Source organism: Dromiciops gliroides, chromosome 1, assembly GCF_019393635.1.
Source record: "Dromiciops gliroides isolate mDroGli1 chromosome 1, mDroGli1.pri, whole genome shotgun sequence".
In the NCBI taxonomy this organism is placed as follows: domain Eukaryota; kingdom Metazoa; phylum Chordata; class Mammalia; order Microbiotheria; family Microbiotheriidae; genus Dromiciops; species Dromiciops gliroides.
The window spans coordinates 238,104,755-238,118,332 of NC_057861.1; the positions used below are offsets into that span (position 1 = coordinate 238,104,755).

The following is a 13,578-nucleotide window of genomic DNA, read 5'->3' on the forward strand; positions in this document are numbered from 1 at the left end:
AGATTTGTCGTTTCTCACTCATAGGGTTCTGCTGCAAGATTGGTTCTGCTTTTGGTACAAGTCAATACAATTTTTAAAGGTTAATTTCTAGCTTCAAAAATTGAAATGCATCAATTAATTAATGGGAAGCTACTTAGCACAGTGAATGGAGTACCAGAGCCTAGAGTCAGGAAGACATCTTTCTGAATTCAAATCTGGCTTCAATCACTTCCTAGCTGTGTGACCCTGAGCAAGGCCCTTAACCCTGTTTGCCTCAGTTTCCTCATCTGTAAAATGATCTGGAGAAGCAAACCACTCCAGTCTCCTTGCCAAGAAAACCCCAAATGGGGTCACAAAGAGTAGGATGCGGTTGAAAAATGTCTGAACACACACTTAATATTTAGAGGTTGTGTAGCAAATAGATAAATCTCCATTTCCTTCATACAAGTCTATGACATTAAAAAGAAAGCTAAAGACCTCTTTAAAACTACAGAAAGATCCTCAATATTTCCTATTTTCAAATGATGGAAAGCCTAGTTTCATGTGTATGTAAAATTAGGCACTGATTTTGAGGCAATTAGACACCATTGATAATTAAGTACATTTAATATAAGTCATGATTCCCCCCAAAGGAACAACTTCAAAATAAAACAACACAAAACCCAATTGCTTTCTTGGAATCAATCTGCATGTTCCATGCACAGGTAGATGTTTACTAAATAAATAACATGACTTACATAACTGTAGTTGTAACAACACATCTTACTTTTTACATTCCATCTTATTCCAGGCCCTCAAAGTCTATTGCATAAAACAAAGTTATATTTGAAGTTCTATACTCCTCAATAGATACAGGAAGTCCCCTCTTGTCCTGGGAGTTTTTCCAAAGAGTAGAACTCAAACTAAAGCTCAAGGGGACTTGTCCAAATTTTGAATATTTTTGCAATTTCCCTGAATCAGAGTGAAAGTGTTTTTTTATAGAACTGGGAGGGGCTTTGGGGAACTTTAGAGTTCATGTAGTACAAACTCTTTCATTTTACAGATGAAGAAAGGAGCCCAGAGGGACTGTTACCTATCCAAGGTTACATAAGTCACAAGCATCAGAGTTGGGATTGGAACTCAGTTTCTCTGACTGCAAATCTAGCCTTCTTTGTACTGGTCTACACAGTCTCCTTCTGAAATATTCATTTTGCCTCCTCCCATATCTTTATGTTTGTTTGTTTGTTTGTTTTGCAGGGCAATGAGGGTTAAGTGACTTGCCCAAGGTCACATAGCTAGTAAGTGTCAAGTATCTAAGGCCGGATTTGGACTCAGGTCCTCCTGAATCCAGGGCCAGTGCTCTATCCACTGGGCCACCTAGCTGCCCCCCTCCTCCCAAAGCTTAATCAAAGTTATTACTTTAAGGTAAAGAATCAGGAGGTGATGGACTCACAAAACGCCAATTGTTCTTTAGAGTCAAACACTTCACCCTTTTTTGTTTTTTGCAGGTCAGTGAGGGTTAAGTGACTTGCCCAAGGTCACACAGCTTTATCCACTTCACCCCGTAGCTGCCCCCAAACACTTCACCCTTGAGAAGGATATTCATTCTTGACAAATAGGTTGATTGCCCTTTCCATTCACCTGGTTCCTAATCATTATGGCTATGATCCTTAAGTGGAAGAAAATATATTTCAACAATGTAAAGATGTAAAAGATTCTCCCGAGATGAATATATGCATATGGGTTTCTAATAACAGAGCTATATGTGACATAAAAGGGAAAGTGCAATAAATCAGCTAAAGGTCAGACTTAGAGTCCTTTAAAGGGGGCAGAACTTTACCTGGCCTTGATCAGGGCTGTAAGCAAGCCCTGTCCACCTTAGAATTTATTAACTGAATGACATAAGGGGCTTTTTTTCCGGCTCCATGAAGGTGCCAAACCACAGTGGAGTCTATTTAACAGGCCAGTGTGTACACCCTGTTGTGAGAGTGAAGGAGTCTGGGAGCTGCTCCAAGCCTTGAACCCAGGACCCAGCAAGTGGGCCCCAAGATTGTCCACAGAGCAGTAGTGAAGGCATGGTGAGCCAACTAAACAAAATGCTTTCAAGAACCAAAGTCCAAACTATTTGCAGAACAAATTTACTTCCTCACTAATGTGGACAGGACTTAGCTACCACGAAGCCCCAGCTGATTTAGCTCTTCCTGTGTGTTTCCTTACTTCGGAGGAGACGTAAAATGCGTTCATTTTTGGTTAGTTCTGCTGGTAGCTCATTTGCCTGAAAGAAGAAACACAGGGGTAAGAAAACTCCAACTCCAGTTGCCGGTGTTGTATGTCCTAATATAACTGCCCCCAATAATCTCCCTTCCATTGATCTAAAGCTATTTACTTAGGGCATTGCATCTTCCTAACTCCAGTCTTGTCCAAATTGTAAGCCACTGTAACTCATACTGAACTATGATCTGTGGTCTACAATTCAATAACAGATTGATTTCATAGTGCTATTGGGAGGCAGTGTGGTTTGTTGGGGAAAGCTCCCTAGATTAACACTTGAAAGGCCTGGGTTTCAGTTGTGGCTGTGCCAACTTAGTTATTTTACCTCAAGCAAATCACTAAACATCTCTAAATAATAGTTTTCTCTTCTCTTTATTAACCTCAGGGTTGTAGGGGGATCATATGAATTTATGAACAAACATTTCTCATCTAATATTGTCAAAAGATAAAAATAGGAAAGAAAGCAAAATGTTCAGCAGAATGATGTTTTGGGGTTAGTTCCACAGATCAATGTAATAAATGCATAATTAGTGGAAGGAAATTACAGTGGGATTCTGTGACTCTATCGCAGGGGCTCATTATGATTTATTAATAACATTCTTGAAACGTGCATTGGTTGGGGTAACCTCACCTCATAGAGGTTAGATAGATAGAAATACTTTGAAAAATGTAAAGCACTATACATTTGTAAGGTATCATGTTATGTGACATTTAAATTATAGTTTTCTATGAGTCATCATCGAGTCAACAAGCATTTATCACCCACTATGTGCCCGACACTGGGCTAATCACTGGGGAACCAAAGAAAGGTAATACTAGATAGTCCCTGCTCTCAAGGAGGTCCGTCTAATGAGGGAGACAACATGCAGACAACTGTACAAACAGAATATGTGTGTGTATATATATATATATGCGTGTGTATGTGTACATATATGTATACACACACGCATAATACACAAAACACATATGTGTATACATATAGGCATATATGCATGTATACAGTGTATATGTATACATTGCATATAGCTACGTAATTCATGTGTATATTATACACATATACATGCAAACATGTATATGTGTATATTGCATGTACTAATAACCACAAATTTACCTGAGAACTGACTGATCCCCATCTACTCCCCATTCCCAGGCCAGTGCATTGCCTGGGGCTAACCAATATTTGTCCAGACTTCTTCCAGACTCTGGCTTGACTTATGGACCTCCCCTCCTCACCCTCCCAAGCAAATTATCCCCTCCCAATGATTCCCCACCTTATTCCCTGGACTTTATGTTATTGTGTAAATGAATTCATTTACGTTAAGTAGTTTCTATACATGACTCCCTTTGTTCTGTTACCCCATATAAACCCTGTCCTCACTTCCCATCTTTGGGTATTCCTAACATCTTGCTTTGCAATACAATACAAGCTATATATAGTTCCTCTGCCCCATTAAAGGCCTTACTTCTCCTGTATTGATTGTTTCATTAATTTACAGGTTAACAGTACATATTTGATTTCCTTTTATTATTTGGGACTCAGGGCAAATTTTGGTTAACCAAAAGTCCAGATTCTGTTAATATTAACCTCACCTGACCAAAATCTGTCCCAAAGGATAGGAAAATTTATTTAGAGCCTTAAACATTCCTTAGATAAGAAGCCTCAATTGTCCCCGACTCCAGACATGTAAATCCTCCTTAATCTATCTGTGAATCCTCTAGATGTAGTTTACTCTCCCTATACATTAGTTTATCTGTAGAGTTTGTTTGATGAGGTTTGTTGGTTTTTTTTTCCCCTTAGGGGATATATGAGATTATGGCTGTGTGTGTAACTTTTATGACTTTGAAGGAAGTAGGGGATTTTGGCTCTATTTTCTCTTTGAGGAGGAATGTACATGTTTGCAATATGTAAAGGAATTATTTCTCTGCTATGAAAAGCCTTGTCAGAAGCCTGCTGGTTGTTCAGGCTTTCTCTAAGGCCTGGAACTATGCTGTTGCATAATAACTTTACAATTATACTATACTGTGGTAAATATATGCTTGTCAGTAGTTAGCCACTATATGAAATCAGAGAGGAGACATTTCTCCCATAACAGCTATATATAAAAAAGAAGCCCACAATGTACCTTTAACCCAATTGTTAAATTAGCTAACTAAATAGAGGGTATTTAATGACAATGAAGGGGGGGGGGGCGATGGAGATTAATTCCCTGTTCTGTAGGAGAAGAGGGTAAAGGAGCATGAGTTTCTCCACATGGCTCTTTTTTTTTTCCCCAATGCAACAAACATTTATTTTACTTTTTCCAGTTACATGTAAGGGTAGTTTTCAACATTCATTTTCCATAAGATTTAGAGTTCCAAATTTTTCTCCCTCCCTTCCTTTCCTCCCCCCTCCATAAGACAGCAACCAATCTGATGTAGGTTATTTATGTACAATCCACAAGTGTTCTTTTTATCACTTCTTTCTATGGGGGTGGATAGTATGCTTCATCATTAGTCCCTTGGGATTGTCTTGGATCATTGTAATGCTGAGAGTAGTTAATTCATTCACAATTGCTCATAGAACAATACTGCTGCCACTATGCACAATGTCCTCCCAGTTCTGCTCACTTCACTATACATCAGTTCATATGAGTCTTTCCAGGTTTTTCTGGGATCATCCTGTTTGTCATTTCCTATAGCACAATACCATTCTACTACAATCATATACTACAGCTTCTTCAGTCATTCCTCAAGTGATGGACATTCCCTTGATTCCTGATTCTTAGCCACCACAAAGAATTGCTATAAATATTTTTTGTACAATTTTTTGTACAATTTCCCCCTCCATCCTATTCCCTTCCCCATGATAATTACTTTATCTATCTTCTTTCACCCTATCCCTCTTCAAAAGGGATTTGCTTCGGTCTGTCCCCTCCCCCAATCTGCCCTCCCTTCTTTTGTCCCCCCCCTCTTTATCCCCTTCCTCTCCTATTTTCCTGCAGGGTTAGATAGGTTACTCCACCCAATTGAGTGTGTGTGTGTGTGTGTGTTATTCCCTCCTTGAGGGATGTGATTAAGGTCTTTGAGCCAATTCTGATGAGTGTTAGGCTCATTTAATGCCCAGATTAAATAGATTACTCCACCCAATTGGGTGTGTGTGTTAATCCCTCCTTGAGCCAATTCTGATGAGATTAAGGTCTTTGAGCCTATCTTGATGAGTGTAAAGTTCATTTATTGCTCTGCCCCTCCCCCATCCCCCTCCCGCCCCTAGGCCCTTTCCTTTCCTGTTTCTTTCTTGTGGGATTTTACCCCATGCTACCTCTGCCCTTCCCCTCCCCCAGTGCTTTCCTCTCAACCCTCAATTTTACCCTAAAGTAAAATCATGGGGCAGCTAGGTGAAACAATGCACAAAGCATCCACCCCAGACCCAGGGGGAGCCCAGCACATGGCTCTTATTTTTACTGTTTGTATTTTCTCTGGGTTTCCCCAGGAAATACAGGGAGCCAGGATCCATCTCTCCACTTAAATGTAATTTCATTATTCTCTCTTGATTCTCCGCCTTATCTCCCTGTGCTTCAAAAACCAAACCAAATCCAAACCCCCCAAACTCCCCAAACCCTACAAACAAATCATATTCTTTGAAAATTTTTTTTCCAGTTACTCCTACTTATTTGACTACTTCTCATTTGCTCATCTCCTTTGCTAGATTTTCACATTTGTCACAGCTACTATTTGTGGGTATCTGCTAAGAATTTGTTCTGTATCTTTTTCTCTTCTATAAGACAGCCAAATGGGGCAGTGGATAAAGTGTTGGGCATAGAGCCAGGAAAACCTGAGTTCAAATCTAGTCTCAGACATTTACTAGCTGTGTAACTCTGGTTACTTAACCTTTGTCTGCCTCAGTTTTCCCAATTGTAAAATGGTGATAAATATAGCACCTATCTTTCAAGGTTATGAGGATCAAATGAGAAGATAACTGTAATGCATAGTGCAGTGCTTGGTAAATAATAATTGTTTAATAAATGCTTCTTTCCTTCTTTCCTTTATACTTTCTCATTTGATGACCGAATCAACTCCCATGTGTTCATTGATCAACTATGCAGATGCTTTCCAGATCTATTTATTTTAGCCCTAGTCTCTCTCCTGATCTCTAGTTCAGGATCACATGAAGAAATTATTTTGAACACATAGAAATTCATGTCCTCGAGGAATTTTAAACTCAGCACATCTAAAACAGAACTTATTATAGTCTACTGAACCACCTCCCCAACTTACTGCTTTTCCAAACTTCCCTACTATTGTCAAAGGCACCATCATCCTTCTAATCATTCAGGTTTGTTCTCCCTCTCAGTCTCCACACATATCCAATCAATCACCAAATCTTGTTTCTACCTTTATTTCTTGCATGTATCCTCTCTCTACTCACATAGCTATTACTTTAATTCAGACCCTCATCATCTGTTCTCTGAACTACTGCAACAGCTTCCTATTTATTAGTTGTGTGACCCTGGGCAGTTAGATGGCTCAGTGGATAGAGCCCTGGGTTTGAAATCAGGAAGACTAATCTTCATGAGTTCATATCTGGCCTTTGACACTTACTAGGTGTGTGACCCTGGGCAAATCACTTAACCCTGTTTGCCTCAGTTTCTCATCTGCAAGATGAGCTGGAGAAGGAAATGGCAAACCACTGTAGTATCTTTGCCAAGAAAACCCCCAAATGGGGTCATGAAGAGTTGGACATGACTGATATGATACAATAACAGGAAATGGGCAAATCACTGAACCCCTCTCAGACTGTTTGCCTATCTGTAAAATAGTAATAATAGTTCCTACTTCACAGAATTTTTTGATGATCAAATGAGATACTTGTCTAGAACTTTGCAGTCCTCAGTGTTTTTAAATGGTAGTAGTAGTTGTTGTTATTTTATTATTCATTGGTTTTCCTGCCACAAGTCTCTCTCCACTCCAATCCTTCCTTCACACAGCTCCCAAAGAGATTTTTCTGAATTGCATACCTGAACAACCATTCAGCTTCAAAAAACTCCAATACTTCCTTATTACTTCCAGGATAAAAAATGTTGTTTAGTTGTTTTCCGTCGTGTCTGACTCTTTGTGACCCCATTTGGGGTTTTCTTTTCAAAGATACTTAAGTGGTTTTGCCATTTGCTACTCCAGCTCATTTTATAGATTTGAGGAACTAAGGCAAACAGGGCTAAATGACTTGCCCAGGGTCAGATTAACTGGTAAGTGTCTGAGGCCAGATTTACCTAGTATCAAGAATGCATTCCTTGCTTCCCAGATCTCATGCATTGGCTGGAATCATGGCCTGAGTCAACCTTTCTGACTCCTTTTCAATCTGCAATTAGATTGGGAGTGGCTAAGCACCTTCTCTTTCCTTAAACTCTTGGGGGGTGGGGAGAAAAGTAAGATTCTTACTTAATCCTCTTCCCAGATCAATTAGGGACAGGGACTGTAGCACAGGGGTCCTGAGAAAGGCATAGTCCAAGCTCACAAGTATGACAGTGTAGAGATTCTATCAAAGTTTATACTGGAATAGTAGGAGGGGTGAGTAGATGCAGAGTCATACCAGTGTCCTTCTTGGGCTGACGGGCAGAAGGAAGCCTTAGAGGAAGACATCCTTATATCCTGGGGTAGCAGCATTGAACGTAAATGAAAATTTTTTTCTTATCCATTTTATTATTTTTCTATTTCATTTAGTTGCTAATATGGTAAAAAAATTTCCTATATTTAAAAGATTAAAAATGTATAGAGCTCTGGTGATGGACCCTCCTGAGGTAGTTCTCATTATGAAATAAATAGGCCTTCTCCAGTCATCCTGATCTATATCTTGCCACTGGACCCAGATGCTCTGGAAGAGAGAGTGAGGTTGGTGACCTTGTATAGCCCTCCCTTGCTTACATCCAATTCAAGGCAAGTCATGACATCATCCTGATGTCATGGTCCTCTTTGAGAACCAAGGAAAAACAACAATAGGCCTTAGGAGGGAACCTATACTGGGAACTTAGCTTCCATTTATAACATGGGGGCAGGGGTGGGGGTGGGAGTGCATCCTCAGTTCAAAACAAGTAACTTAAATACACTTCTGGAACATAACTAGTTCTTAGGTTGGGAACTACCTGAATGTCCAGATATCACTTGATGGAATTTGTCCGAAAAGAATGGTACTAGACAGCAGAATTTTTTTTTTTGGGGGGGGGGGGAGGCTGCAGAGAAATGAGGGTTAAGTGACTTGCCCAGGGTCACACAGCTAATAAGTGTCAAGTGTCTGAGGTCAGATTTGAACTCAGGTCCTTCTGAATCCAAGGCCAGTGCTTTATCCACTGCACCACCAAGCTGCCCCCTAAGGCAGGAGATTTTTTCTATAAAAATATTTTATTATTTTCTAGTTACATGTAGAAATAGTTTTCAATATTTGTTTTTATAAGATTTCTAGTTTCAATTTTTTCTCCCTCCCCTCCCTCCCCCCTCCCCAAGACAGCAAGCAATCTGATATAAGTTATGTATGTACAATCACATTAAACATATTTTGGCAGCAGAATTTAAAAAAATTCCTAGAACACATCTGTGAGCATAGACCTCTTTACCTCAAGGGCTCAGAAGCCATTCCAAGTGAAAACTATCTATCGGTGGATGGTTTTTTAGTCCAATTTGGGTCTCTGTTCAGCCATTTCAAGGAATAAAAGATAGAGTAAAATGAGTTACCTTGTTTCTCAGGGCAGGGTCTGCTCCTGCTTCCAGGAGCAAGGAGACCGCTCTAATATTTCCACTGAGCACTGCAGCATGGAGAGCTGTTGTTCCATTCTAGGAGGAAAATTTGTGGTGTTAGTAGCAACCACAGAAGGGATGAAATCATTCAAATCATTTAGGCATTGATTGTAAACACAGAGTTTAAAGAATGAGATTGTCAGGACACTAACAGCAATCTTGTTTTCCCTACATTTCCCCCTCTTCCTTTCAGAGACTTTCTCATGCCTAGGACCTACTTCCTTGCCTTATAGATGGGAACTGTTCAGTAAATGTTTACAGCGTGACAGCAAAGGTAGAGATAGAAAAACAATGAAAAGCAAACACAAGAACTGAAATGCACAGGCATCTGGAGACATTTAGTTTTAGGGGCAAATAGCCCTTCAGCTACCTTAGTAGCCCTGAGGAGAGTACAATACAGTATCCCAAGTAATTGGTATTTATAATGATGATACTACACCATCAAGAAAATTTTTCATTATATTTAGTGTACTTTAAGAAGACATGACAAGTTTATCACAATTTTATAAAAATTTCCATGAAACATGTGTTAATCTTTCATGAAGTCTTTTCATACAACATGGTTCATTCAGATGGACAAAATTTAACAACAGCAATGATAATAGTTCTTGTTGAGTCATTTCAAGTTGTGTCTGACTCTTCATGATCCCTTTCACGGTTTTCTTGACAAGGGTACGAGAATGACTTGCTATTTACTTCTCCAGCTTTTTTTTTTTTTTTGGTGGGTCAATGAGGGTTAAATGACTTGCCCAGGGTCACACAGCTAGTAAGTGTCAAGTGTCTGAGGTTGTATTTGAACTCAGGTCCTCCTGAATCCAGGGCTGGTGCTTTATCCACTGCACCACCTAGCTGTCCGCAAGTTGGTTTTATAGATGAGGAACTGAGGCAAACTGTTAAGGGACTTACTCAGGGTCACAGAGCTAGTTAAGCATCTGAGCCGGGATTTGAACTCAAGAAGATGAGTCTTTCTTATTGCAAGCCCAGTGCTCTATCCACTGAGCCACTTAGCTACCCTATGATAATAATAGCTACCAGCATTTATATAGCACTCTAAGGTTTGCAAAGCACTTTCTACATATTATCTAATTTGATCTTCATAAAAACCTTGTGATGTAGGTGTGCCATTTTACAGATGAGGAAACTGATACTGAGAGAAGTTAAGTGATTTGCCCAGGGTCACACTGCTAGTCCATGTCTGAGGCAGGATTTGAACTCAGGCCATTCTGATTCCAAGCTCAGCTCTTTATCCACTGTCCCACCTAGATGTTTTACTGTTCTGTATTCCACCTTTGGCTATGGAGGACAACTATAGATAACATCTTTTTACCTCAGATGATGAAAAGGATGGAGGAGAATATATTTGTAAGGATATATCTGCCTTTCTGGAGAAGATTCATAAGCAATTGGTATCATCAGCAACATGATTGGCTTCTTCTTTTTTTTTTTTTTTTTTTGGTGAGGTTATTGGGGTTAAGTGACTTGCCCAGGGTCACACAGCTAGTAAGTGTCAAGTGTCTGAGGCCGGATTTGAACTGAGGTCCTTCTGAATCCAGGGCTAGTGTTTTATACACTGCACCACCTAGCTGCCCCCATGATTGGCTTTTTAATGAAATCATTTGATTCCTAATCCTCAATAATTTGGGTTTTGTCTTTTGGGGGATTTGGGTGGTTGTCTTTGTCTGGAAAACATAGGACCAGAACTTCCTGGTCAACTTCTTCTCCAGCCCCTTTTTCCTCCCCTTCTTCATGATTCTACTGTCTTTACGCCTGCCCATCTCCAAAAAGGTGTTTATGTGTCCTAGGGAGGTTAAATCTTTTTTTACTAATATGAAGTTATACCAAAAGCTTCCAAATGTGAACTTCGTCCATTCTAACTTCCCGTCCTGACATATGACTCAACTTCCTTTTTAGATCTTACCTTTAAAAGGCCAAGGGTGGGAGAGAACTTCAGCAGTTCCTCAATGACATCATTGTACCCTTTATTGGCAGCTTTCAGTAATGCCGTTGTACCATCCTTGAGGGAGGGAGAGAGGTAGACAAAGGTTGATTATGAGAGGAGTAGTGCATTAACTCACAGCTGAATGATAGGAGTATACAGAAAGTGCTAGGAGTACGCTAGTAATCATGGAACGTTTTTGGTAGGCAAGTTGTGTAGACTTAAAATGTCGAACCTAGTCAATCTCCCAATAGATGGCTATGTCCAGGCATATTAAATGCTGTTTCTCTCAGGAGAACCAAATTCCTACACCATACTCATTAAAAATGGAACCTTGCCTTTGGGAAATTTATGCTGCTTCAACCCCACAGTAGAGAGACCAGGAAGGCAAGGAGGCCCCCAAGTGACATTCTTTCCAATTTGTTACTTAACAGTGTTGAATGATCCCTGTTGAATTTCTTCCTTTTTGGGGGGGAGGGGTGTCAGGTAAGACAATGAGGGTTAAGTGACTTGCCCAGGGTCACAGAGCCAGTGTCAGATGTCTGAGTCAGAGTTTGAACTCAGGTCCTCCTGACTCCAGTGGATAGTACTCTATCCACTGAGCCACCTAGATGTCCCATCCCTGTTGAATTTTGTACTAACTCTGCAACACATTTCTGAGCCTATGGTATTCTTTTCTATTGTGTACTTGGCAAAGTTTTCAAAAAATACAAATAGATAACTAAAATGTGGAATAAATTTCCAGTTTAAACTTCATATTTCTATTTGCATTTTGACTGGAAAAAAATAGTATGATCTACATTTTAGCAAGTAGCATTTGTTCTGGGTCCCCTTCCAAATCCATCTGTGTATTTATAAAATGTTGTTGCCTTTTTTATAATAGTCATGACTGTATCATTCCAATTCTGCTAACCTTGACTGCTATCACTTCAAGGAAATCCCTCCATATTTCCTTGTAATCTTCATATTTATCATTTTATGACATTTTAAAATTATATAAATATGCTACAGGCATTCCTTAATTGTGGAGCCGGCTTCCAGTTTGGTTTTTTTTTTTTTTAGTGAGGCAATTGGGGTTAAGTGACTTGCTCAGGGTCACACAGCCAGTAAGTGTTAAGTGTCTGAGGCCAGATTTGAACTCAGGTACTCCTGACTCCAGGGCCGGTGCTCTATCCACTGCACCACTTAGCCGCCCCATGCTTCCAGTTTTTTTTGAGAATCATTGAATCTTAGAGGTGCAAGGGACCTCAGTGTTCACTTAGTCTAATTCCTGAACACACATCTCTTCTACCACATCCTTGATTTGTCTGAAGGCTTTTAGTACCTATCTCTGACTATCTCCCCAGGCACCCCATTCTACTTTGGAATAACTAAGCTTAAAATTCACCCCTCTGCAACTTTTATCCTTTGCTCATAGTTCCTCCCTCTTGAACCAAAGTAAAAAAAAACTGCCTTTTCATGTGACAGTCCTCAAAGTACCTGAAGACGGCTATTATTTCCTGCAATTTGACAAAAACATCAAAATAATAATAGCTTATATAATATTTCATAGTTTGTATATTAATATGTTAATACTACATATTATGTTATATGTGGTGTATCTATAATCATATATAAATTGCTTATATAGTACTTGAAGATGGGCAAAATTCATTACATATGCTATCTCATTTAATAAGTGCTTTCTATGTATGAGGAAATGTTCAGGGTGCTGGCAATACAAAGACAATAGAAAAATAACCCCTGCCTCCAAGGAGCATATATACTATTGTGAAGACACAACACATGTACACATATGTAACCTCCTCTTGGCTGAAGTTTTTCCCCTCTATTTCTGTAGTTTTCTACCATTTCTAGGTACCAGAGAAAAGAGGGAAACATGGAGGTGAATTACTTAGGGCATTTATCACAAAATACTTGTTTTGCAATGTGGGATGATCAACTGTGAGACTTTGTTCTTCTCAGCAATACAATGATCCAAAACAATTCCAAAGGACTCATGATGGAAAATGCTTTCCACATCCAGAAAAAAGAACTGTGGAATCGATGCAGATTGAACCATGTTGTTTCTACTTTTGTTTTGTTTTTCTTTTTTGAGGTTTTTCCCTTTAGTCCTGATTCTTCTTTCACAACATGACCAATGCAGAAATATGTTTAATGTGATTGTACGTACATAATCTATATCAGATTGCTTGCTGTTTTGGGGAGGGGGAGGGGGAGGGAAGGAGAAATATTTGGAACTAAAAATCTCATGAAAACAAATGTTGAAAACTATCTTTACATGTAACTAGAAAATAATAAAATACTTTTAAAAATGAAACAAACAAAAACAAATACCTGTTCTGATGTCACAGGATAAACATTTAAAAAGAGCTATGGGGGCAGCTAGGTGGCGCAGTGGATAGAGCACCGGCCCTGGAGTCAGGAGGACCTGAGTTCAAATCCGGCCTCAGACACTTAATACTTACTAGCTGTGTGACCCTGGGCAAGTCACTTAACCCCAATTGCCTCACTAAAAAAAAAAAAAAAACCTTAAAAAAAAAAAAGAGCCATGGTGTTTAACAGAAAGGGCCAGAGAAGAAAACCTGAGGAACAGTCTGGAGACCTGTGGGGGAAGATGCTGAAATACTACAGGCGCTCCTCTGGTA

At 39.5% G+C, this 13,578-nt stretch overlaps 1 protein-coding gene across 5 annotated transcripts in view; it reads right to left on the bottom strand.

Annotated features, from left to right (window-relative positions):
• Nucleotides 1-566: 566 nt before the first annotated feature.
• The window catches only part of ANKRD29 (ankyrin repeat domain 29), a 71,542-nt gene continuing 58,530 nt past the window's right edge, over nt 567-13,578 (bottom strand). For all 5 annotated transcript variants that reach the window (XM_043979037.1, XM_043979039.1, XM_043979041.1 and 2 more), the window contains exons 8-10: nt 10,913-11,008; nt 8,932-9,030; nt 567-2,233 (exon numbers count right to left, since the gene is read on the bottom strand). In XM_043979037.1, the coding sequence (XP_043834972.1) occupies nt 2,150-2,233; nt 8,932-9,030; nt 10,913-11,008 (279 nt within the window). In that variant the 3' untranslated portion in view covers nt 567-2,149. The remainder of the gene's footprint in view (nt 2,234-8,931; nt 9,031-10,912; nt 11,009-13,578) is intronic.